At 41.8% G+C, this 23,416-nt stretch overlaps 1 protein-coding gene across 3 annotated transcripts in view; it reads right to left on the bottom strand.

The window, feature by feature from the left end:
* Positions 1–21,135, bottom strand: part of dennd4c (DENN/MADD domain containing 4C) — a 42,596-nt gene extending 21,461 nt beyond the window's left edge. The window contains exons 1-18 of one of the 3 annotated variants that reach the window (XM_057853873.1): positions 20,842–21,135; positions 19,849–20,161; positions 19,526–19,778; positions 19,386–19,455; positions 17,485–17,654; positions 17,050–17,291; positions 16,921–16,987; positions 16,777–16,835; positions 16,549–16,693; positions 13,204–13,379; positions 11,752–11,852; positions 11,445–11,669; positions 6,860–7,005; positions 6,711–6,749; positions 6,456–6,580; positions 3,947–4,079; positions 3,633–3,839; positions 2,574–2,702 (exon numbers count right to left, since the gene is read on the bottom strand). In XM_057853873.1, the coding sequence (XP_057709856.1) occupies positions 2,574–2,702; positions 3,633–3,839; positions 3,947–4,079; positions 6,456–6,580; positions 6,711–6,749; positions 6,860–7,005; positions 11,445–11,669; positions 11,752–11,852; positions 13,204–13,379; positions 16,549–16,693; positions 16,777–16,835; positions 16,921–16,987; positions 17,050–17,291; positions 17,485–17,654; positions 19,386–19,455; positions 19,526–19,778; positions 19,849–20,147 (2,586 nt within the window). In that variant the 5' untranslated portion in view covers positions 20,148–20,161; positions 20,842–21,135. Of the gene's footprint in view, positions 1–2,573; positions 2,703–3,632; positions 3,840–3,946; positions 4,080–6,455; positions 6,581–6,710; positions 6,750–6,859; positions 7,006–11,444; positions 11,670–11,751; positions 11,853–13,203; positions 13,380–16,548; positions 16,694–16,776; positions 16,836–16,920; positions 16,988–17,049; positions 17,292–17,484; positions 17,655–19,385; positions 19,456–19,525; positions 19,779–19,848; positions 20,169–20,262; positions 20,395–20,841 lie in introns of those variants that run through there. The other 2 variants (XM_057853874.1, XM_057853875.1) reach the window with 2 other exon arrangements.
* Positions 21,136–23,416: the final 2,281 nt, after the last annotated feature.

Below are 23,416 nucleotides of genomic sequence, written 5' to 3'. Positions count from 1 at the left end.
GTTCCAGCACTTTCTGCTGACGTCCTCATTTTTCGACGCGAGCTCTTTGCGAATAGAGAGCTAGATGGACAAGCTGTCAAAATGAAACGTGGTGTATACATTGCTTTATTTGTGACTTGAATTCATATAACTGACACAATGTTTTGTTGTTTTTAAATTTACAAAAAAATATCAGTGCTCTTTTCAAGAGAAAGATCACCACAGTAAATCCAATTCAACTTTACTCCAGCGTCAGACTTCTCTTGAGAGCCTAATTTGTTCGCTATCTGTCGTTTTGCGTACCCACGCACACATTGAGGACAGAATAAGTGCTTTATTGGCACTTAGCGCTTGCACTTGATCCAAAAGAAAAGAATTTTGCACTATTTTGATTTCAACAATAAACATAGGGCTGCAAGATACATTGCTGGCGAAAAGTATTGGCACCCCTGCAATTCTGACAGATAATGCTCAATTTCTCCCAGTAAATGATTGCAATTCCCAATGCTTTGGTAGTAATATCTTCATTTATTTTGCTTGCAATGAAAAAACACAAAAGAGAATGGGGGAAAAAAATTGTCATCATTTTACACAAAGCTCCAAAAATGGGCTGGGCACCCTTTGAAAAATCATATGATGCTTCTCAATTTTGTGTAATTAACAGCACCTGCTACTTACCTGTGGCACATAACAGGTGGTGGCTAGGCATGTGCCGGTATGATATTTTGACGGTACAATAACCGTGAGCAAAAATACCGCGGTTTCACGGTATCACGGTATTGCAATTATAGCTCCAAAAATTTTTTGAGATGTATGGGTTAAAAAAAATAATAATTTCCATTGAAAGGATTTTTTTTTTCACACCATAGTTGCAAATTGGAACATGAATATATTGTTAAAATAAATAATCAATAAAAAAATATTTTAAATAAAATTAAACTAAATATAACTTATAGACTATACTCACAGCCACAGCTCAAGTTGCTCAAGATTAGAGCAAGAACAAAATAATTTCTGTAAAAAAGTAAAAACACTTCTGAATAAAATTTTTTAGAAATTTATACTGCATGACTTTTTTTTTGAGGGTGGAAAAGCTTAAGTGAAATTTCGCCATTTTCAGCCACCGTGTCAACTCTAGTCTACATGATGTCATACCTTTGTGTTAAAAAGAACATAAAGAATTCATAAGTTACTTAAAAATGTATAAGTTAGTTAAAATGTCAATATTGTTGTGGAAAGGTTTCATCTAAAAAATGAAATTAAATTAAAAAAAACATTGGGAGTGAGACCTCTCCTTGATCCAGCGAACGTGGATTTGTGCTTAGGGCAAGATCATCTTTCACAATTAGCGATCTTTGACGCTATCACTTTTTCCCCTTCATTCAAGCGACTCAAGCTTGTTTTCTCACTCTGCGGCTGTCACACTCAACGAAGTTGCTCTCCCAGGTAATCCTAGGCTAACAATCATCTTTGTAAGCTTTTAGTTAGTTTTTATATTGAATTTGAAAGGAAAATGTGTGTTTTGTTTTTGGCGAACTTTTTCCATGGTGCTAATCTGTTGAAGCTACTCACATGGAAAAATCTAATTGTACAACATTTTAAATGTATTCATTTTGTATATTACACTTACCCTGATTTGAGAGCTCAATAACTTGAAGAACAGTACGCCTTATATTTGGAGTATTTGTTTTTGGGTTAGCTGGCTGGCTAGCCGACAGCGTCACTTTCACACACAGCAACAAACGGGAGGGGGTGAGCGCTGCTGCGCCAAGCCGCTTCTGACTGCATTTTTGACACAAGAAAAATAGCGAATACCGTACTACGGTCTGACGGAAAATTTTAGTGGTTTTGAAACCGCGACGTTTTCACACCACGGTAAACCGTGAAACCGGTAACCGGCACATGCCTAGTGGTGGCAATGACTAAATCACACTTGCAGCCAGTTAAAATGGATTGAAGTTGACTCAACCTCTGTCCTGTGTCCTTGTATGTACCATATTGAGCATGAAGAAAAGAAAGAAGACCAAAGAACTGTCTGAGGACTTGAGAAGCAAAATTGTGAGGAAGCATGAGCAATCTCAAGGATACAAGTCCATCTCCATACACCTGAATGTTCCTGTGTCTACCGTGCGCAGTGTCATCAATAGGGGTAAACCCCATGGCACTGTGGCTAACCTCCCTAGATGTGGACGGAAAAGAAAAATTGATGAGAGATTTCACCTTTGTCTGGTCCATTTTTGGAGTTTTGTGTAAAATGATAATGATTTAATATTTTTTTCCTCATTCTTTCTGCGTTTTTTCATTGCAAGCAAAATAAAGGTATTACTACCAAAGTATTTGTAATTGCAATCATTTTCTGGCAGAAATTGAGCATTATCTGACAGAATTGCAGGGGTGCCAAAACTTTTGGCCAGCACTGTGGGCACCTTTTCCATAACTTCAGTTGAAGTTGTTCTCTTATTTTTCACATAATGTTTAGTTGGAAAACCTCGAAGTCCACGGCTGCATCTAAAGGAATCAGTTTGGTATCGGTACAGGAGTTTTGGAGGTGGACAATATCTGACAACTCTAGTGTCGGCGTGGCGTTACGATACCTTGTTGTAATATCCATATGTGATGGCGTTGGGACGAACGCCGGCTTTCTTCATCTCGACCAATACTCTCACGGCCATGACGGGAAGACCCCAAATCCCACAGAGCTGCATCACAACTCTGTAACAAACCTGGCAGTGTTGAAGGTGTGAGAAAAAAATGGACACTTTTATACCGTACGTTGACAATTGACAAAAACGTATGGATTCAAGTAGTGCTACAACAGCTTATCAATTAACTCAAGTAATTTGATTTTTAAAAAAAGCTTCGACTCAAATTATTTACAGTGGCGTTGTAATGGCTTGTTTTGAAAGTGTTTGCATTTAATTTTATTGATTTGGCTGAATACACTGCCCTCTAGTGGCAACAGTGACTACGGCATAACTCAATTAACACGGCTGAATCCAGCTGCACCCTGTTAAGACCAACATAAGCTAAGTTTATGTCTGAGCAAACATTTTTTTAATGCATTCTTAATTTAGTTCATAGGAATATTGAGCAGTTTGACGATTTGTAAAGAACATTTAAGAAAAACACGTTAGCATTTTATAGAATTTAAGCTAACGGACTTTTGCTTTGCACGTTAGCATATTGTTCTTTTGCTGTATTTAAGATTCTCATTTATTTATTTTTATACCATTTGAGTCTAACCTCAAATACTTTAATTTTTGGTCTTTTCAGGCAAATCCATATTTTGTGACTGTCAATGATTCACTTTCTTTGGCCAAACTATCCCACATTTTTGTAACCGTCAATGATACCGATGATGATGACAATAAATATTTCTTTTTTTTTTTTTTTTTTAATTTTGAAATGAAAGTGCAAGTCTGCATAGTTTGAAGAAACCGTCGGGAATTTTATTTTGAAAGTGCAATCTTAGCAAGCCTTTGTTTTCCATCGCCTAAAATTGATTCTGCATTCCATTAAATGTTCCTAATCCGATTACTTGACTATTCCAACAAACTTGTTGACGGATTAATCCTTTATCGATTACCAAAATAATCTGCAGCCCTAGATTCAAGTGAAAAAATTGGACTGATACCGATCCCAAAGATACAAACCTCATCCAAAACCTCCACCTCAGTCGTCCTCATCTTCAAGAGGACATTATACGCCTGTTGCATAGCACGGCTTTTGGATTTGGCTAGGCGTACGGCCGCCGGCAAACAGATGAACCACAGGCTGTAACAGTGACTGAAAAGACAGCGGGCCCACAGCTGAGGGTTGCCGTAGAAGCGCTTGGCCAATTTGTATGCTAGTTTGATCTCCTGTCAGGGTTTGAGAGCAAATACACTTTTTCGTTAAATGGGGGGGGGGGGGGGGGGGGGAAATCAAACTAAAACATGAAAAATACGATTTAAGACGTTGACTACACCTGCTTGGTCCGCTTTGCCAGTAGCGCAGGGCTGCTGGAAAGACTGGCGCCCGCTGCTCTGCTGCTGATTGCCGGACGCAGCTCTCTCGGACGGTCAAACAGTTCTAACTTTAGCCAGGGGAATCCTTTGTAACTAGATGTTGAAAAGGATTGTGTTCAAATAGTCAATGAGTGTTATTCTACAAAACAACTAATAAACAGAAAAAACAAGCTTCTGCTGAGAATTGGAATGAGTTTATCACTAGTAAATCACGCAAATGAGCAAATTTGTCACAATCCCAAAGTCCTTAAATGAGGACGCACATTTAACTTGTGTTTTACTTTGCAGGTTTTAGTAAATAGTGTCAATTTTTGATGCCACATCAAGCTGGAGATGATATTTAACATACCGTAGTTTTTTAGCCGGTTAGCTAAATAGCTAGTGGATACGGTCAAGAAATTATTTTTTAACTTGCAATAATTTCTTAATCTTTCAGTTTGATCACACAAATTAGTAAATTTGACACAATAATCCCAAAGTCCACAAATGAGGACACAACTTTTATTCGTGTTTTACTTTGCAGGTTTTACAAAATAGTGTCAATTTTTGATGCCACATCAAGCTAAAGATGCTATTAAACATACAGTAGTTATTTAGCCTGTTAGCTAAATAGCAAGTGGATTTGATCAAGAAAAACTTTTTTAAATTGCAATTCCTTAATCTTTCATAGCTTGATCACATGACGTAGCAAATTTGACACAATAATCCCAAAATTCTCAGATGAGGACACACGTTTTACTGGTGTTTAACTAAATAGTGTTAATTGTTGATGCCACATCATCCTAGGGATGCTATTAAACATCCGGTAGTTATTTAGCCTGTTAGCTAAATAGCTAGTGGATTTGATCAAGAAAAACTTTTTTAAATTGTAATAATTCCTTAATCTTTCATAGCTTGATCACATGACGTAGCAAATTTGACACAATAAACCCAAAGTCCTCAAATGAGGACACATGTTTTACTTGCGTTTTACTTTGCAGGTTTTACTAAATTGTGTCAATTGTTGATGCCACATCAAGCTCGAGACGTTATTAAACATATCGTAGTTACTTAGCCTGTGAGCCAAATAGCTAGTGTATATGGTCAATATTTTTTTTTAACTTGCAATAATTTCTTAATCTTTCATTGTTTGATCACACAAATTAGAAAATTTGACACAATAAACAAATTCCTCAGATAAAGACACACTTTTTACTCGTGTTTTACTAAATAGTGTCAATTTTTTATGCCACATTATGCTAGAGATGCAATTAAACATACCTTAGTTATTTAGCCTGTTAGCTAAATAGCTAGTGGATATGGCCAAGAAAAAACACTTTTTTTAACTTGTAATAATTTCCTAATCTTTCATAGTTTCATAGTCACATACATCAATGAGCAAATTTGACAAAGTCCTCAGATGAGGACACATGTTTTACTGGTGTTTTACTAAATAGTGTCAATTTTTCATGCCACATCAAGCTAGAGATGCTATTATTATTCAGCCTGTTAGCTAAATAGCTAGTGGATATGATCAAGAAAACGTTTTTTTTAATCTATAACAATTTCTTATCTTTCCCAATTTATTTGCTTACACAAATTAGCAAATTTGACAACAAATCCAGAGTCCACAAATGAGGACACAAGATTTAGTCATATTTTGCAGGTTTTACTCAATAGTGTCAATTTTTTATGCCACATCAAGCTAGAGATGCTATTAAACATACTCTAGTTATTTAGCCTGTTAGCTAAATAGGTAGTGGTTATGGTCAAGAATTTTTTTCAACTTGCAATAATTTCTTAATCTTTCATAGTTTGATCACATCATTTAGCAAATTTGACACATTAATCCCAAAATCCTCAGATAAGGACACACTTTTTACTCCTGTTTTACGAAATAGTGTCAATTTTTAATGCCACATCAAGCTAGGGATGCTATTTAACATAAATATACTATTTTTGTTAAGAAAACTTGGACATAAACTCTTTGAGTTTACTTCGCTGAGCTACTGGAGAAGCCTTAAAGGGAAAGTTCTGAAATTTTGACCTTAGGCTTAATCGTCGAGTTAGCGGGGGTTTAATCAGACACCGTTGACTCGTGCTAGCTTAGCCACTCTAGAGCCCTGAAACTAAAAAATAATTACCAAACTGTACAGAATTTGTTGAAACCAACTCCACTGACTAAATAAACCCCCACTAACTCGAAGATTAAGCATTATGCCAAAAATTCTCAACTTTTAGACAGTTTTAATTTAAACAAGTGTAATGTAGTGTAGAAACCACAAGAGGGTGCTGATAGCATCCCTGAGTGGTCACAGTTTTAAAAAAAAATACGTTTAATGGGTCTCGGAGGCTGAAATATAATGTCCTCAAATGAATATGCAGGGTCTCAGGAGGATAAATTCCAATGTTCGCCAAACGATGAAAATATTGCGATTTATAGCCCACAAAATATCTGCTGTTTACGACTACGGGAAGAGATTGGCTCACGTATATACGGCGTGCGCTTCATCCTCAGCCGGAGGCTCGGGAGGCATCACGAAAACTGTGTGCTCGCTCTTCTGCGACTCATCCAGCTCTAAGAGTCTAGTATCTTCTGAAGATTCCCCCTCGACCTGTGGGAAGGATGCAAATACGAGCGTCACCAAAAACTGTGGGTTTTAAGTAGAGAAGAAAACAGTACTTGGAGCAGAAATAGTAGGAATGTTAGTGCAAATTGTCAATCAGTCCAGCAAAGGCAATCACCTTGGTGCCCTTCTCTGTGATTTTATACGTGGGAAAAAGCTGCAAGATGTAGAAAGAGAACAAAGTCGACAGAATGAATCGGAGTTTCACAGTGAAGATAAAGGGGTCCAAAAGAAGAATACGCAGACTGACAAAGTTCTCCTAATCACCTTCTCGACACAGTCGTCGAAAAAGGCCAAACCGGTGTCTTTGTCGCTGACAAACGTGCATTCCTCAATGAAGCGGATGAATATCTGAGTCTTGGTCAGCTGCGAGTAGAACTTCTGATGTGTACGGTCTCTGCTCTTGAGAAAACCTGTAGAGGAGAAGGAAAAGTGGGATGCTTTTCTACTTGGCGAGAAAGGTCCAAACATGTTAATGAGGGCTTTTAAAAGTCATTCTAGTACGGGTGGGAACCTCTGTGGTAGCGCCATATCGTGAAATATCGCAAATTGTATCGTGAGCTACCCAATTATTGACAGATTATACAGTGGTATGAAAAAGTAACTGAACCTGTTGGAATTTCTCACATTTCTGCTTAAATTCACCATCAAATTTGATCTTTGTCAAAATCACACAGATGTCAAAACAGTGTTTGCTTTAACGAAAACCACCCAAACATTTATAGGTTTTCATATTTAATGAGGATAGTAAGCAAACAATGACAGAAGGTGCGAAAATAAGTACAGTGCCTTGCAAAAGTATTCGGCCCCCTTGAATCTTGCAACCTTTCGCCACATTTCAGGCTTCAAACATAAAGATATGAAATTTTATTTTTTTGTCAAGAATCAACAACAAGTGGGACACAATCGTGAAGTGGAACAACATTTATTGCATAATTTAAACTTTTTTAACAAATAAAAAACTGAAAAGTGGGGCGTGCAATATTATTCGGCCCCTTTACTTTCAGTGCAGCAAACTTACTCCAGAAGTTCAGTGAGGATCTCTGAATGATCCAATGTTGTCCTAAATGACCGATGATGATAAACAGAATCCACCTGTGTGTAATCAAGTCTCCGTATTAATGCACCTGCTCTGTGATAGTCTCAGGGTTCTGTTTAAAGTGCAGAGAGCATTATGAAAACCAAGGAACACACCAGGCAGGTCCGAGATACTGTTGTGGAGAAGTTTAAAGCCGGATTTGGATACAAAAAGATTTCCCAAGCTTTAAACATCTCAAGGAGCACTGTGCAAGCCATCATATTGAAATGGAAGGAGCATCAGACCACTGCAAATCTACCAAGACCCGGCCGTCCTTCCAAACTTTCTTCTCAAACAAGGAGAAAACTGATCAGAGATGCAGCCAAGAGGCCCATGATCACTCTGGATGAACTGCAGAGATCTACAGCTGAGGTGGGAGAGTCTGTCCATAGGACAACAATCAGTCCTACACTGCACAAATCTGGCCTTTATGGAAGAGTGGCAAGAAGAAAGCCATTTCTCAAAGATATCCATAAAAAGTCTCGTTTAAAGTTTGCCACAAGCCACCTGGGAGACACACCAAACATGTGGAAGAAGGTGCTCTGGTCAGATGAAACCAAAATGGAACTTTTTGGCCACAATGCAAAACGATATGTTTGGCGTAAAAGCAACACAGCTCATCACCCTGAACACACCATCCCCACTGTCAAACATGGTGGTGGCAGCATCATGGTTTGGGCCTGCTTTTCTTCAGCAGGGACAGGGAAGATGGTTAAAATTGACGGGAAGATGGATGCAGCCAAATACAGGAACATTCTGGAAGAAAACCTGTTGGTATCTGCACAAGACCTGAGCCTGGGACGGAGATTTATCTTCCAACAGGACAATGATCCAAAACATAAAGCCAAATCTACAATGGAATGGTTCAAAAATAAACGTATCCAGGTGTTAGAATGGCCAAGTCAAAGTCCAGACCTGAATCCAATCGAGAATCTGTGGAAAGAGCTGAAGACTGCTGTTCAGAAACACTCTCCATCCAACCTCACTGAGCTCGAGCTGTTTTGCAAGGAAGAATGGGCAAGAATGTCAGTCTCTCGATGTGCAAAACTGATAGAAACATACCCCAAGCGACTTGCAGCTGTAATTGGAGCAAAAGGTGGCGCTACAAAGTATTAACGCAAGGGGGCCGAATAATATTGCACGCCCCACTTTTCAGTTTTTTATTTGTTAAAAAAGTTTAAATTATCCAATAAATTTTGTTCCACTTCACGAATGTGTCCCACTTGTTGTTGATTCTTGACAAAAAATTAAAATTTCATATCTTTATGACTGAAGCCTGAAATGTGGCAAAAGGTTGCAAGGTTCAAGGGGGCCGAATACTTTTGCAAGGCACTGTAAGTGAACCATCACATTTACTATTTTGTGCCCCCCCTTTGGCAGCAATAACTTCAACCAGACGCTTCCTGCAGCTGCAGATCAGTCTGGCACATCAATCAGGACTAATCTTGGCCCATTCTTCTCTACAAAACTGCTGTAGTTCAGTCAGATTCCTGTGATGTCTGACATGAATCGTCATTTTTAGGTCATGCCACAGCATCAGAACGTGTATTTTGTTCTTCTGAAACCATTCTGAAGTTGATTTACTTCTGTGTTTTGGATCATTGTCTTGTTGCAACATCCATCCTCTTTTCAGCTTCAACTGTCTGACGGCCAGCCTCAGGTTTTCCAGCAAAACTTTTGAATTCATTCTCCCATTATTGATTGCAAGTTGTCCAGGCCCCGAGGCAGCAAAACAGCCACAAATCATGATGCTTCACGGTGGGAATGAAGTGTTGATGTTGGTGAGCTGTTCCATTTTTCCTCCACACATGACCTTGTGTGTTACTCCCAAAAAATTCAACTTTGGTTTCATCAGTCCACAACATATTTGGCCAAAATGTCTGTGGAGTGTCCATGTGCCTTTTTGCGAACATTAAATGAGCAACAATGTTTTTTTTAGACAGCAGTGGCTTCCTCCGCGGAGTCGTCCTATGAACACCAATCTTGGCCATAGTTTAACATATAGTTGATGTGTGCACAGAGATATTGGACTGTGCCACACTCTAGGGTTCTTTTTTTACCTATCTGAGTATTCTGCGCTGAACTCTTGGTGTCATCTTTGGTGGACGGCCACTCCTTGGAAGAGAAGCAACAGTGCCAAACTCTCTCCATTTGTAGACAACTTCTCTGACTGTCGATTGATGAACATCCAGACTTTTAGAGATGGTTTTGTATCCTTTCCCAGCTTTATAAAAACCAACAATCCTAGCACGTAGGTGTTCAGACAGCTCTTTTGACTGAGCCATGATGCACATCAGACAATGCTTCTCATCAAGACAATTCTTACCAGGTGTGTGTTTTATAGTGGGGAGGGCAATTTTAAACCACTCATCTGTGATTGGGAACACACCTGACTTAAGTTGCTTGGTAAAAAATGGTTTCAATTGCTCTTTAAGTCTCCTTAGGCAGAGGGTTCACTTACTTATTTTCCCCCTTCTGTCATTGTTTGCATGCTATCCTGATTAAAATATGAAAATCTATAAATGTTTGGATGGTTTTAGTAAAGCAGACAGTTTTTCCATTTGTGTGATTTTGACAAAGATCAGATAACATTTGATGGTGATTTTATGGAGAAATGTGAGAAATTCCAAAAGGTTCAGATTACTGCTGCAACGATTAATCGATTAACTCGAGTATTCGATAGAAAAAAAATATTCGAATTAAATTTTGTTGCCTCGAGTATTCGTTTAATCAAAGTGGCCTTGTAATGGTTTATTTTGAAAGTGTTTACATTTAGTTTATTGATTAGGGTGGATACATTGCCCTCTGGTCTGCCTCATTACACATGGCTGAATCCAACTGCTCCAAGTTAAGACCAATGTAAGCTAAGTTTTTGTTTGGGCTAATGTTTTTAATGCATTCGTAATTTAGTTTATATGTATATTTAGCCGTTTTTTTGTGGGAATATGAGTCAACCATTTTTTAAGAGCATTGGGCGAAAAAAAGTTAGCATTTTATAGCATTTAAGCTAGCGGACTTTTGTTATGTAAGTTAGCCAATTGTTTTGTTGTACACAGGTCCTCATTTATTTATGTTTAATACCGTTTGAGGCTCAGCGCAGGTATTATAATTTTCATGTTCCTTATCCGATTACTCGATTATTCGAACTAACTAGTTCATCGATTAATCGACTACTAAAATAATTGATAGCTGCAGCCCTAGTTCAGATACTTTTTCATACCACTGTAGGTAAAGAAATCATTCTAGGACATTCTACATCACTAATAAACAGAAAAAAACGCCATTTTCAACCTTCCGCTGTGAATTGGAAAGAGTTTATCGCGAAAAGACATCTAATAAGTCCACCCAGTTCGAACAGATTGGACGTCTATGGCCATCAGTGGCAACCAATAAGGTCATTTTAGGGCATTTCGCGTCATTTCCTGTTAATTTTGGACTACTGAAAAGTAAGTGACTCAAGAATGAATAGGAAGTAACCTGTAAATGCCCTAAAATGAACAGGAATTAACTGGTAAATGGCCACAATACATGCTCCACTTTCAGTGCCATTGACGGCGCTAGACGTTCAATCCAGTCAAAATGAATTTGATGTCCAGAGCGATCAATGTCAGCTAACGTGGACGAGACGCTATTCTAGGAAGATTTTGGAAGCAACTTGTTAGTCCCTTTTTTGTTTTTAAACAGTAACACCTTTCAAAACGATATATCGATTCTTGGCGGAAGCATATCGATAACCTTTTGGGCTACAAAGTTAGGCGATATGGACTCGTTTACCTTGTAAATCATACAGGGAGTCGGCGGCCGTGGCCTTCTCAGACGGTGCTTGGGTGATGGGTTTGAGGTAGGAGCGGTAGCCTTTGAGAATGGAGGCCATGAAGCGCAGGAAAGCCTCCTGGATCTCCATCTCCAGGGCAGTCTTCTTCTTGTGCCAAGTGAAGTCGGCCTCGATGGGTGTCATGTCCACCGCAGAGTTTGTCTGCGCCGTTTGACGGACAGAAACTGAGAAAAAGAGAAATGTTTGATGGAATTCAACCGCTTTATTGTAATGTAAAACAAGTGTCTATCAGTATTGGGGGTGTACCTGTGGCTAGTTGGTGGTGCAAATTGCTCAAGGAGTTGATCAAGCTCTTGCAGGGCTTCTTCGGGAGGTTTTTCCAGTTACCGTGCTTCTTCTCATCAGACCTGTCAATCACTGATTACTCATCATGTGCCGATAACAGCATTTGAAATTACCACAGGATAATATCAACATCAGTTCTTCGTTATCAGTTCAGTGTGTTGCCTTAAAAGTGAATTCAGAAGCTTTCTGCCTTTGTACAAGGGCTAGTCACAGCTTAGCACGAAATTAATGTGATCAGACCATTTGCATTCATGGTGCAAAAATTCAATGAACAATAAATGATTGAAAAACAATGAATTATAAACTCATTACGTATAACTACCGCATTACCGGAAAGAAATAGTCACCAAGAAAACTAGAAAAGTAATAAAATGCAAAAATCTGCAAGGCCTAATGGGTAATATTTCAATGCAGTCTCATGCAGTCGTGTTCAGGCCGGGATATGAAAAAGATTGCACCTTGTATCAGGAAGTTATTCCTCATTTACTGAATTTGGCCTGTTGCCAAAAAATGGCAGACTTTGGTACCCTTCCCAGGTCAGCCCCATGAGTTAAAACTCACCATTTTGATAACTTAAGATCTCATGTCTTATGAACAGTCTCACCAATTTTGAGGAGGATCCAACTAACTCCCTGGGCGACAAGGTCTCAAATGTCGACTCCCCAAATTTCATTGCTCTACGTTGAAAAAACCTAATTGGAGAGGCCTTTTTTAAAAAATTCAAGGGAGCGCCACTGAGCCATTTTGTGACATTTTTTTTGCAACGTTGCAAAATTATCGAAATTTACGCGAAGCCGCATGTATGTGCCAATTTTGGTGAGTTCCCGAGCATGTTCATGCCTCCAAACTGGCCATTTTCATTTGCCCTAAAAAATAAAATAAAATAAAATAATAATCCTTTGCATTACAATACGGCTTCCACGCCAGTTGGTGCTCGAGCCCTAATAAAAATAGAGAACAAAAGGCTAAATAAGTGTGCGGGGTGCTAACGCTACATGACGGATAAACAACGAACTGAGAACGTTCAGTTGATTTGTTATTAAAGTTAATGATTATGTTGAAACACAGGCTTTGAGCGCCCTCTTGTGGTTTAATGTGAAAATATTATGTGAAAATTTATAGTAATGTGTTAATAATTTCACACATACTGTAAGTTGCTCCAGAGTACAAGTCGCACCCCCTGCGAAAAAAAACCTGCGACTTATAGTCTTAATGTGGTACATTTATTTTCTATAGTTTATGTGGTTCTCTAATTTCTCACAGAATATTTATTTTTTGGAAAACCCTGAAGTTGTTACATTTATCATGATTACAGCATCACAATACAATTAGCAATAAAGCGTTCAGCTTATGACCGCAAGATCGGGATATTGGTTAAAAAGTAGGTAACGAACAACTCTGCCGCAAACGTACAAATAGATGGTGTTGGTGTCCAGATCGACGCAGACGACGTCCGGCGGCGGGTCGTAGAGGTCGAAGTAACGGGAGTCGACGCCCACGATAAATGGACACGGGGCGTTGAGGACCCCTGCGAGGGAGAGCGGGCACAGGGGGATGTAGGGACACTGCCACTGGAAGGGGAAGATAATCTGAGGAGAGAAAATGGATTTTATTTGGATTCATATAAAACTGGATAAATGGATTAGTTTAGGCTGCAGCTATCTTGACTTGTGCCATACCCACTGTTGCCAGCAGATGGCAGTGTATACTCCCAAAGCATTCAAACTAAATGCAACACTTTTGAAACAAACCATTTCGCCGCCACTCTAATTAAAGAAATTATCGAAGCAGCTAAATTCAAAGCTTTTTTCAAGGCGAATTACAGGTAGTCCCCGGATTACGACGTACTCGATTTGGCCACAGTCTCGTCTGCCATTTTGTCTCCAGGCGTTTTATTGTTTTGGTCGCATAAACAGTACCTCATTGTACCTCACAGTATCTTACTTTTTACTTTTTTTTAACATGTCGTGTTTGGTCCTCACTGAACGTGAGTATGTACACTTATGTTCAATACCACATGCATTTTAAGCAGAAAAATCTTGACAAAAAAAACAATTGGTGTTCAAAAGTCCATCTAGTCTGATCAATATGTAAATTTAGCGGATTACCGTATTGGCCCGAATATAAGACTGTGTTTTTTTGCATTGAAATTAGACTGAAAAAGAGGGGGTCGTCTTATATTCGCAGTCTAGACGTTATACCCATTCAAGACACTAGTTGGCGCCAGATATCATTGAAGTGATGTTCTGTCATGACAAAACTCAGCTACTCTCAAGTTTAACCAGTTTGCATTATTTTATTGCAATGTTTTTCCTTATTCACATTTGTTTCAAGACTACAGTTAGACTTCACTTTGATGGTTAATGCAGTTATTGCAATTTTGTTGTTTTATCACAATAGATTGGTTTATTTACATTTCAAAAACCAGAAGCCATTCATTTACCAATATGATTGCACTTTAGTTTACATATTTAAATGTTCAGATATTAAGATTTGAATGAGGCAAAATAACATACTTTTTCTCTCAAATATATTGTTATAATCATTTGTTTCGGATGTACTGTAATTATTTTCTGTATAAAAATTAATTTGGTGCTCAGAAAGTCTTTTTTCAAACTTCAGTCTTGAAAAAGAGGGGGTCGTCTTATAATCAGGGCCGTCTTATATTCGGGCCAATACCGTAAATTAGCCTAATTTACCTAACAAAAGTCCACTAGCTTAAATGCTACTAATGCTAACGTATTTACAATTCTCATAGCAAATCGCTCAAATCTACAAACTCTAGCTGTAAACTTAATTACAAATGCATACACAAACATATATTAGCGGAAACAACTTACAACCTTATGTGGGCCAAACCAGAGCGCGGCTGCCCTTTATCCTGAGTCTGCTAATTAGTCATATAAGGCAGTGATCCCCAACCACCGGTCCGCGGACCAGTACCGGTACCGCAGGGAAATAATAACTCATTTGTTATCGACCGCAATCTGGACTGTGATTGTGGCCTTGACGCATCAATATCTATAGACTAATCCAAGTAAAACTCTTTGTAGGTTGCCATCTTGTGGTTGGCCGCAATTACTGGTGTGTTTGCAAACCTATAGCAGCCCAGCGCCAGTCAATGTAAACAGTAACTTTAGCTGCTGTTGGCTGTGTATGGAGAAAAGGCCACCTGCTGAGCTAGAAGAGGAGCCTACAACCAAGTCCATTCAGCATAATATGTGGCTAAGAGCTAGAAAACTAGGCAACAAAAGCGAATGCACTGAACACATCATACTTCATGGCGAACCGTATTGTTAAAGCCAAGAAACCTCATTATGCTTGCGACCACGGATATTTGCCGTCAAGTTTTAGGAGAGGCCGCTGTTAAAAAAAGTTTGATTCAGCAAATGGTGAGTTGCATTTTCCCCGGTATTAAAATTCATTTTGAGTCCAGTCGTGTTATTTTATATTTACTGTCATTTTCTGCCACAAATTGCAGGTTTGTGAAAAAAAGGCCCACTTTACACCAGTCCTTGGTGCAAAAAAAACGTTGGGGACCACTGATATAAAGGCAACAGTCCAGCCAGACCCAACGCTGCCACCAGAGGGCAGTGTATGCTCCATTATTAATCAAAATACAATACTTTTGGAGGGGCTGTGGCTGTTGGCCAGGTGGGCGGACGGGGGTGGGCGTGGGGTTGGTGGTGCGTCCCCTCTTCCCATCCCTGAAGGCCGGTTGATGGGGGCGCGTGGCCGGTTGATTGGGGCGCGGGTAGCCTGGGGGACCACCCTGGATCCCGGGGGGTTGACAATGGCTCCTTTGCTGGGCTGCGCTGCCCTCCCTCCCTTCCCGGGCTGGTTGGGTGGGGGCTGTGGCCCTGGGTTGGCACCCCGCTCGTTTGCGAGGCTGTCGCGTGTTTGATGTGGCTCGTGCGCGATTGGCGATGGGGCGGCGTATGGTCGGTTGCCAACAAGCTTACACTTACAAGGGATTCACACGATTACTGGTTTCTACATCACAGAGCTGATTTGTGCACACTCCACCCCTCCCAATCACTTAGGTTATAGACTCCCCCAACCCCCTCCCCTTCTTTCTCTTGTCAACAGGCCCCCCACATGGTGTCAACCGGAAATACATCTAGCTGACGATAGCACCAACATATTCATAGTTAGTGTAGGGTTAGGGTTCGTTCAATGTATTTCTTGTTGTTGTTTGTGTTTCTTGTGTTTTCTTTTCTTCTGTTCCCGCATAACCACTTCCTGTTCGCTGCTTTTTCATAATAAACGAGGTATGTTGAATAATCACAATGGGAGTATGTCATACTCTCAATGTGAAACATTAAAACTGTTCAGACCATCCGGACACTTGGACTTCTATTCTCTGTGTCAAACAGCTGAACAGGACAGATTTAAAATTTTAAAAAATACATAAATACTTTTGGACTTTTTGAAGTTATTTCGGGGTACTTAAAGGGTTAATTCCGATTTACGTGGAAATTCAGGTTACGTCGCCAGTGTAGGAACGGAAATCGGTCGTAACCTGGGGACTACCTGTACTCGATTTATTCGATTAATTGTTGCAGCACTAGATTAGTTATTTATAAGCTGCTTTCACACATGCCACGTCCTTGGTAATTCCCGGACATTATACAAGGACACCACCCGGTAAATGTTCGTGTCAGTTGAGCCTTGAAATTGCTTTCGGACAAAAGGGTGACCAAGGATTTAATCAGAGTTCAGCGTATGTCTGAAAGGGGCTGAAGTGACCTTACTCACCGCCACGACAGCCTCCGCCACTCCGGTGAGCACGGCCGGTCTAAGCGAGTGCAGCAGGATCTTGCTCTCCAATAAGACAAAGTGCAGCAAAGTGGCACAGTTCTCAGAACCCAGATTCATCAAGAGAGTCCCATAGTCCGCACCGCTAGCCAGAGTAGAGAGACGGACCCAACGGTGGAAGTGTTATTCTCAAATTTGTCTTCCTGTATTCTGCAAGGAACAGTTTACCTGAGGGGTAAAGGTGTAGAAACAGGCTGGGAGAGGATCAAGGTGTCATGTGCCGAAAGCTTCAAGACAAAATAAAAGTGAGCGCTCAAAAGTCGGTACGCCGACTGCTAAGGCGGACCAATACGAGGATGAATGAGAGCTCACTTGGACCAAAATTCGTGGCCTTTGCGGTGACGGAAAGGACACGTTGTGCATGAAGTGTGAAATGTGCCTGCGGGGAAAATGGAAACCGTGACATGGATGACACTAGGTAAGGAAAAAAAAATCTCTTACTTCTCAATAGGCAACAGGTGCGGGCCGGAGACGGACAGCTTGTAGAGGAACATCAGGAATTTGCGGAAAGATTCAAAGAATGGCCAGTGAGAGAGGAGGCAGATACATTTGTTGGCGTTCAAGGGACGGTTGGGGATCATTTTCTTTTCCACAGTAGTGAGCAGGCCCAGGTGGATCTTCTGCTTCTCACTCAGCTGCTCTACCGGGTAGGGCTCATAGAACTGGATGGCCGAACCGTACACCTGAGTGCGAGAGAAAGTCGCAGAGACCCCAGAGGGTTTGGTTTGGTATCGTCCAAAAACTACAAAAAACACATTGATGCCTTAAAGTCTGGTTTGGTCTATTTACGAGCGAAAGGGCCGCCGAGTGGAGAAGTTTATTTGATTCATGATATGACAGTTGAAACTTTCAATACTGAAGAGCTAGAGCTAACACCTTTTCACCCGAGCTGATAGTCAACACAAACGTGGAGAAGACAGGTAAAGGGTCTCGGGTGTTTGGTGCCCAACATTCGATCTTGGCGCCCATGGGCAAGCAGAAGAGAGGAACCGACTCTGACAGCGGGAAAGACTCGTAGTCCTCCTCTGGGTAGCGAAATATGAGACCTGGAGACAAAAACGAAGCACGTTATGCTAAGGTTGGTTGATCTGTCAAAAAAAAAATTGTTTTTTTTTCCTTGTACATTTTCCAATGTTAATATCACAATATTTATTCTTGTTTTTAGTTGGTTTTGAATATTACTGTACAAAGCAGGCAATTAGACTAGAGGGAGTGTGAGTCCAGTTTCAAACTTGATGACTTGGACTTGAAGAAAAAGAATGTCGATAAGGACTTGACATGCTTGACCCGCAAAGGGTCCCCAACCACACCCAACTTCACTTGCGGAGGCTCTGTGACCCGGCCAGACTTGACTGGCGCAGGGTATCCAACCAGGCTCGCGAGGGGTCCCCCAATCAGACTTGACTCGCGGAGGGTCCCTGACCCGACTCGCGGAGGGTCCCCGACCCGACTCGCGGAGGGTCCCCGACCCGACTTGCTAAGGGTCCCCGACCCGACTCGCTAAGGGTCCCCGACCCGACTCGCTAAGGGTCCCCGACGCGACACGCGAATGTTCACCCGACCCGACTCACGAAGGGTCCCCGACCCGACACGCGAAGTGTCCCCGACACGCTAAGGGTCCCCGACCCGACTCGCTAAGGGTCCCCGATGCGACACGCGAATGTTACCCGACCCGACTCGCGAAGTGTCCCCGACTCGCGAAGTGTCCCCGACCCGACCCGCTAAGGGTCCCCGACCCGACCCGCTAAGGGTCCCCGACCCGACTCGCTAAGGGTCCCCGACCCGACTCGTGCAGAGTATCTAACCAGGCTCACGAAGGGTCTCCGACCCGAGTCGCTAAGGGTCCCCGACCCCACTCGCTAAGGGTCCCCGACCCCACTCGTGCAAGGTATCCAACCAGGATCACAAAGGATCCCTGACCCGACTCGCAAAGGGGCCCCGATTCGCGCAGGGTATCCAACCAGGCTCGCGAAGGGTCCCCGACCTGACCTGACCCGACTCGCGAAGGGTCCCCGACCCGACTCGCGCAGGGTATCCAACACGGCTCACGAAGGGTCCCTGAGCTGAAGGTCCCCCGAACTGACCCGACTCGCGAAGGGTCCCCGACCCAACTCAACTCATGAACGTTCCCTGACCAAACTCGCGAAAGGTCCCAGACCAGTCTCGTGCACAGTATCCAACCAGGCTCACGAATGGTCCCCAACCCGACTCGCTAAGGGTCCTCGACCTGACTCGTGCAGAGTATCTAACCAGGCTCACGAAGGGTATCCAACCAGGATCACAAAGGATCCCTGACCCGACTCACAAAGGGTCCCCGATTCGCGCAGGGTATCCAACCAGGCTCGCGAAGGGTCCCCGACCTGACCTGACCCAACTCGCGAAGGGTCCCCGACCCGACTCGCGCAGGGTATCCAACACGGCTCACGAAGGGTCCCTGAGCTGAAGGTCCCCTGACCTGACCCGACTCGCGAAGGGTCCCCAACCCAACTCAACTCATGAACGTTCCCTGACCAAAGTCGCGAAAGGTCCCAGACCCAACTCGTGCAGAGTATCCAACCAGGCTCACAAATGGTCCCCAACCCGACTAGCGATGGTTCCCCGACCTGACCCGACCCGCTAGGGGTTCCTGACGCGACTTGCGAATGTTCCCCGACTCGCAAAGGGGCCCCGCCCCGAAACGCGAAGGTTCCCCACACCGTCTCGCGAAGGGTCCCTGCCGCGAAACGCAAAGGGTACCCAACCCGACTCGCGAAGGGTCCCCGACCGCTGTGACTTACCAGCCTTGTAAGTGATGGAGTTGGATGCTGACACGGATTTCTTATAACACAGAAACACACTTGAGCCCCACTGGAGGACAAACAAAAACAGTTGTTTCAGCATTTTTCACTTCCTATCATAATTGATTTTTTTGTCCCACCATGCCGCAGTTGAGGTTCTTGTCCACTTTGCAGAAGGTATGCGGCGGCGACTCGCCCTTGCTTGTAACAATGACACAGATGTCGGTCACCGCCAGAGAGTTCTGGGGCAGGACGGGAGGAGCGCGGCGGAAGGTGATGAAGATGCGCTGCGAGGTCGCCGAGCTGTTGTTGACGTTAGCGCAGCGGCCGTACGGCGTGGCCTGAATGACCTCGCAGCCTTGGATCAGACGTTCTTTGCCCTCGTACAGCACGCTTGACGTAAAGGAGAACGAGTTATTAACGGCTAATCGGGATCAGTCGTTGGATTTCGGCAAACGCGTACCCGACGTCGATGAGCGGAGGCTTTCCACGACTCCGCTTGTAGCACAGGAAGAGCTCGGGGCTCTTGAGGCTGCCGTGGTTCAAGTTGGCGGGCTGGCCGCCGTGGGTGCTGTCGATGCAGGTGAAGCCCTCGGGCACTGCCTCTCCGGCGGATCTGTTGATGACGGCCAGGTCGGTGATAGGGGCTTTTGGTCCGCTCGCCTTGGCCTCGGAAAGATCGTGCTCCAGTGGCGCCGACTTGTCCGTCAGTCCGGCCACCACGAAGTAGTCCGTTACGCGGTGACCTTTGTCTTCGATCATGATTAGACGTGCACCTGCGAGGTAAACAAATGCTATTAACAAAAGTAGTGCTACATCGACCACTTCAGTACCACTTTGAATGTCGAGCACTACAATGAGAGCAAACACCTGCGAGGCCACAATGCAATCAGGCGTCACAGGGTGGGCCGACAGCGAAGGGAGGGAGCGGAGGTGTTATATTTCCAACGGTTGCATCCGACCCCAGAACTAGGTCAATGTAGACACGCTGCAAAAGGACGGGCAATCCCCGGGAAATACTGCCGTTTATTTACACGCAAGAGAAATTGTTCAAAATTGATCAAACAAGCTTCTTAAATTGTGTTTCCCTTCAAAGCGGTTCCTCAGTTGGTCAGATTATTTGACTCATGGTCCTATCGGTGTAGTCTTTTGCCATTAGGAAGTATGTGCTACGTCATGGTGAATTTTCCAATGTATCCCAACAAAAAAAAAAACACAAATTTGTAGACACTGCATTGTGGGATTTAGTCATCTTGTAAATAGTCCTTCTTCTAGTCTGTGGTGACCCTCGAGTTTAGGGGGGCTAGAGACACCAGTAGTTCAAAGTAGTGCGAAATAAACAGAATTGCTCATACTTGTTGATTCGTGAGTCGAACCGCTTTACTATCGAGGCGTCGAACATTGGAAACATAAGGAGCCTCGCCTGTACCTGTAAGTGGAATACGTGGGTACTTACCGGCTGTTTACAAGAGAGACTGTTGACATGTAAGCAAGTTGCTTGCCAAGTTCCGTACTACTTGGGTGGCGGGCGGACGCGCTCTCAAGTCGACGGTTGTTACAAAGTGAAAGTTCCTCGACTTAGTTTGTCCAACTTGTTCAACCGTGGCTCTCGCTCGAGCACGCCGGCGCCATGTTTGTAGCTTAGCTGGTAGTTTTGTTGCTGCGCTTTCAAGCTTTTCCTGCACGAAGGAACCGCCCAGAGATTCGAGTCGTCGAGGACAGACAGACGGAGAAGTGAATTGAAGCCAGAGGCTTCGTCAAGAGAGCGAATGCAACTTCCGGTTTAGCTTGTCGTGACTTTTCACAATAATGGAATTGTATTTTTTTTTTTTTTTTGTGCGTCAGTTACTTGTGTTATTATTTGGTCTTTGCCTTTTTGGCAAAGCCAGATAATGTTATTCTGCGACTTTATTATTATTAATTTATTAATCAACCTATTCTCCGCGTTTTTTCGGCGCGCCGCACAGCCCGTACCGCCGCACCGATCGGCACCGACACGTCCGGAGTTTTCGTGTGACTGTGGCTTTTTGTCAAACGGCCCCGAAAATTTTTCCGTTTTCACGTAAACGCCGATTTAAAAAATTTTTTTTCAAAACGCTACTTGTCCTACAATTTTTGACCAAATCACATAATTTGGACATCAAATGGGCATTAAGATTGTATACAGAATTTGGGAAAAAAATCACGGTTCCCTGGGAATTTGCCAAAAACTTTCCCATTCATTCTTAATGGGAAATGTCCCATTAACTTTCAATGGGATTTCCAATAGAATCAACATTGCATTGTTGCCATTGACGGCCATGTATGTCAAATCTATTGATGCTAATGGACTTGAATTCTATCAACGCCTATGTTACTCAATGCCATTGACGGCCATGGACGTCCAAAATGTTTCCCATTCATTTTCAATGGGAAAAAGAAAAAAATCCCCAAATCAACAGGAAATGACCAGATATCAATAGGATGTGTCCCCCAAACTTCCCCGATTCCATTGATGCTTTTGAAAGGTGCTGCAATTGACGGCCATAGACGTCCAAATTTCCCATTCATTTCTAATAGCTTTTACTTTGTTTAATGCCATTGACGGGCATGTTTGTCCATTCTATTGATAGCCCTGGGTGGGGGTAAGATCTGTATCTCCACACGGCAAAGACCAGAAGTAATTTCTCCAGAAATTGCAGTTTCTAGTATACAAATAACATTAAACAAGTTTCGGCACAATGGCAAAAAAAACCCGATTAATTTTTCAAAAAGAATTATTTTCATGTTGTTTATATATAAATACATATAATACATGAAAGCAAATAATCACATTTACTTGTACTTATGAACCCTTTCATGCACGAATTGTTATTTTTGTAATATATGTACACATGTAAACCAGCAGTGGCACGGGAAGTGTGGTGCTGAGGGTGCTGCAGCACCTTCTAGTGTTGGGGAGGGGAATTTTTTTTGTAGCTTTTATTTTTGGGCAAAAATAAATAAATAAAACATTGAAACATAGTGTATTTAACTTTGCGGGTGTTTTTTTTTTTTTTTTTTTTTTAATAAGATGGAATTGGACCTTTTAGTTTTTAAATGTGTTCATGTGTCATAGCGCCATTTATGGAGGTAGATTTGTCTCTTTGTTATTCAATCCAAAAAAAGTTGGGTCTTAATTTGTATCCGTTATGGTCTTTAAAAAAGACTTAAATCCAGTCATTTGAATTTAAGGCCTTAAAATGTCTAAAATTCTATAATATCATAAAAGGTCTTAAATACGATATTGAAAGGTCTTAAAAATCTATTGACGTGACTTTACTACTTCAATACTACTGCTTCTAGTAGTTCTTTGTGCTATTGATGTGAAATGGGTCTTAATTTGCATTCGTTATGGTCTTTAAAAAAAAGTCTTAAATTTGGCTTGTCGAACGCTGCAGAGACTGTATACAAGGCATGCACAATTGCAGTACACACGCATGCTGAATAGTTCATGTACTTCTACTGGGCTACTACAAAGACAGCATTCTATTTCACCTACAGTGTGTGTTGGAGTTTTTGTATTGGAAATAAATGTGCCTGTGTATTATAATGCAATTCCCCACAGCTAGGTGGCTATTGAGGTAGATGTGTGTCTTTATTATTCAATCAAAAAAAAGTCGCTTCAATCAAAATCTATATTTTCAATTAAAAAAAGTCACTTCAATCAAAAAAATGTGTTTGAATGCAAAAATAAATTTGAAACTCAAAAAAATGCATTTGAAAACTATTTTTCTTTGATTGAAAATAGTTTTTTTGATTGAAGTCTTTTTTTTTTTTAAATTCAAACAACTTTTTTGATTGATGTAATGTAGTTTTGCGTTTGGGCCAAATTTTGGCTTGGACATTTGTTTCTTTATTATTCAATCAAAAAATAAGTTGTGTCAATGATTTTTTTTTTTTTCAAAAGAAATATCACTTCAATCAAAAATAAAAAATCAATCATAGAAAAAAAATTTGGAAAGCGAAAAAATATTTGAGACTCAGAAATCTGCATTTCAACACTTAATTGT

This window comes from Corythoichthys intestinalis, chromosome 13 (genome assembly GCF_030265065.1).
Source record: "Corythoichthys intestinalis isolate RoL2023-P3 chromosome 13, ASM3026506v1, whole genome shotgun sequence".
NCBI classification, from domain to species: domain Eukaryota; kingdom Metazoa; phylum Chordata; class Actinopteri; order Syngnathiformes; family Syngnathidae; genus Corythoichthys; species Corythoichthys intestinalis.
Note: the sequence above shows the minus strand (reverse complement) of the source record. Positions and strands in the feature narration are given on the sequence as shown.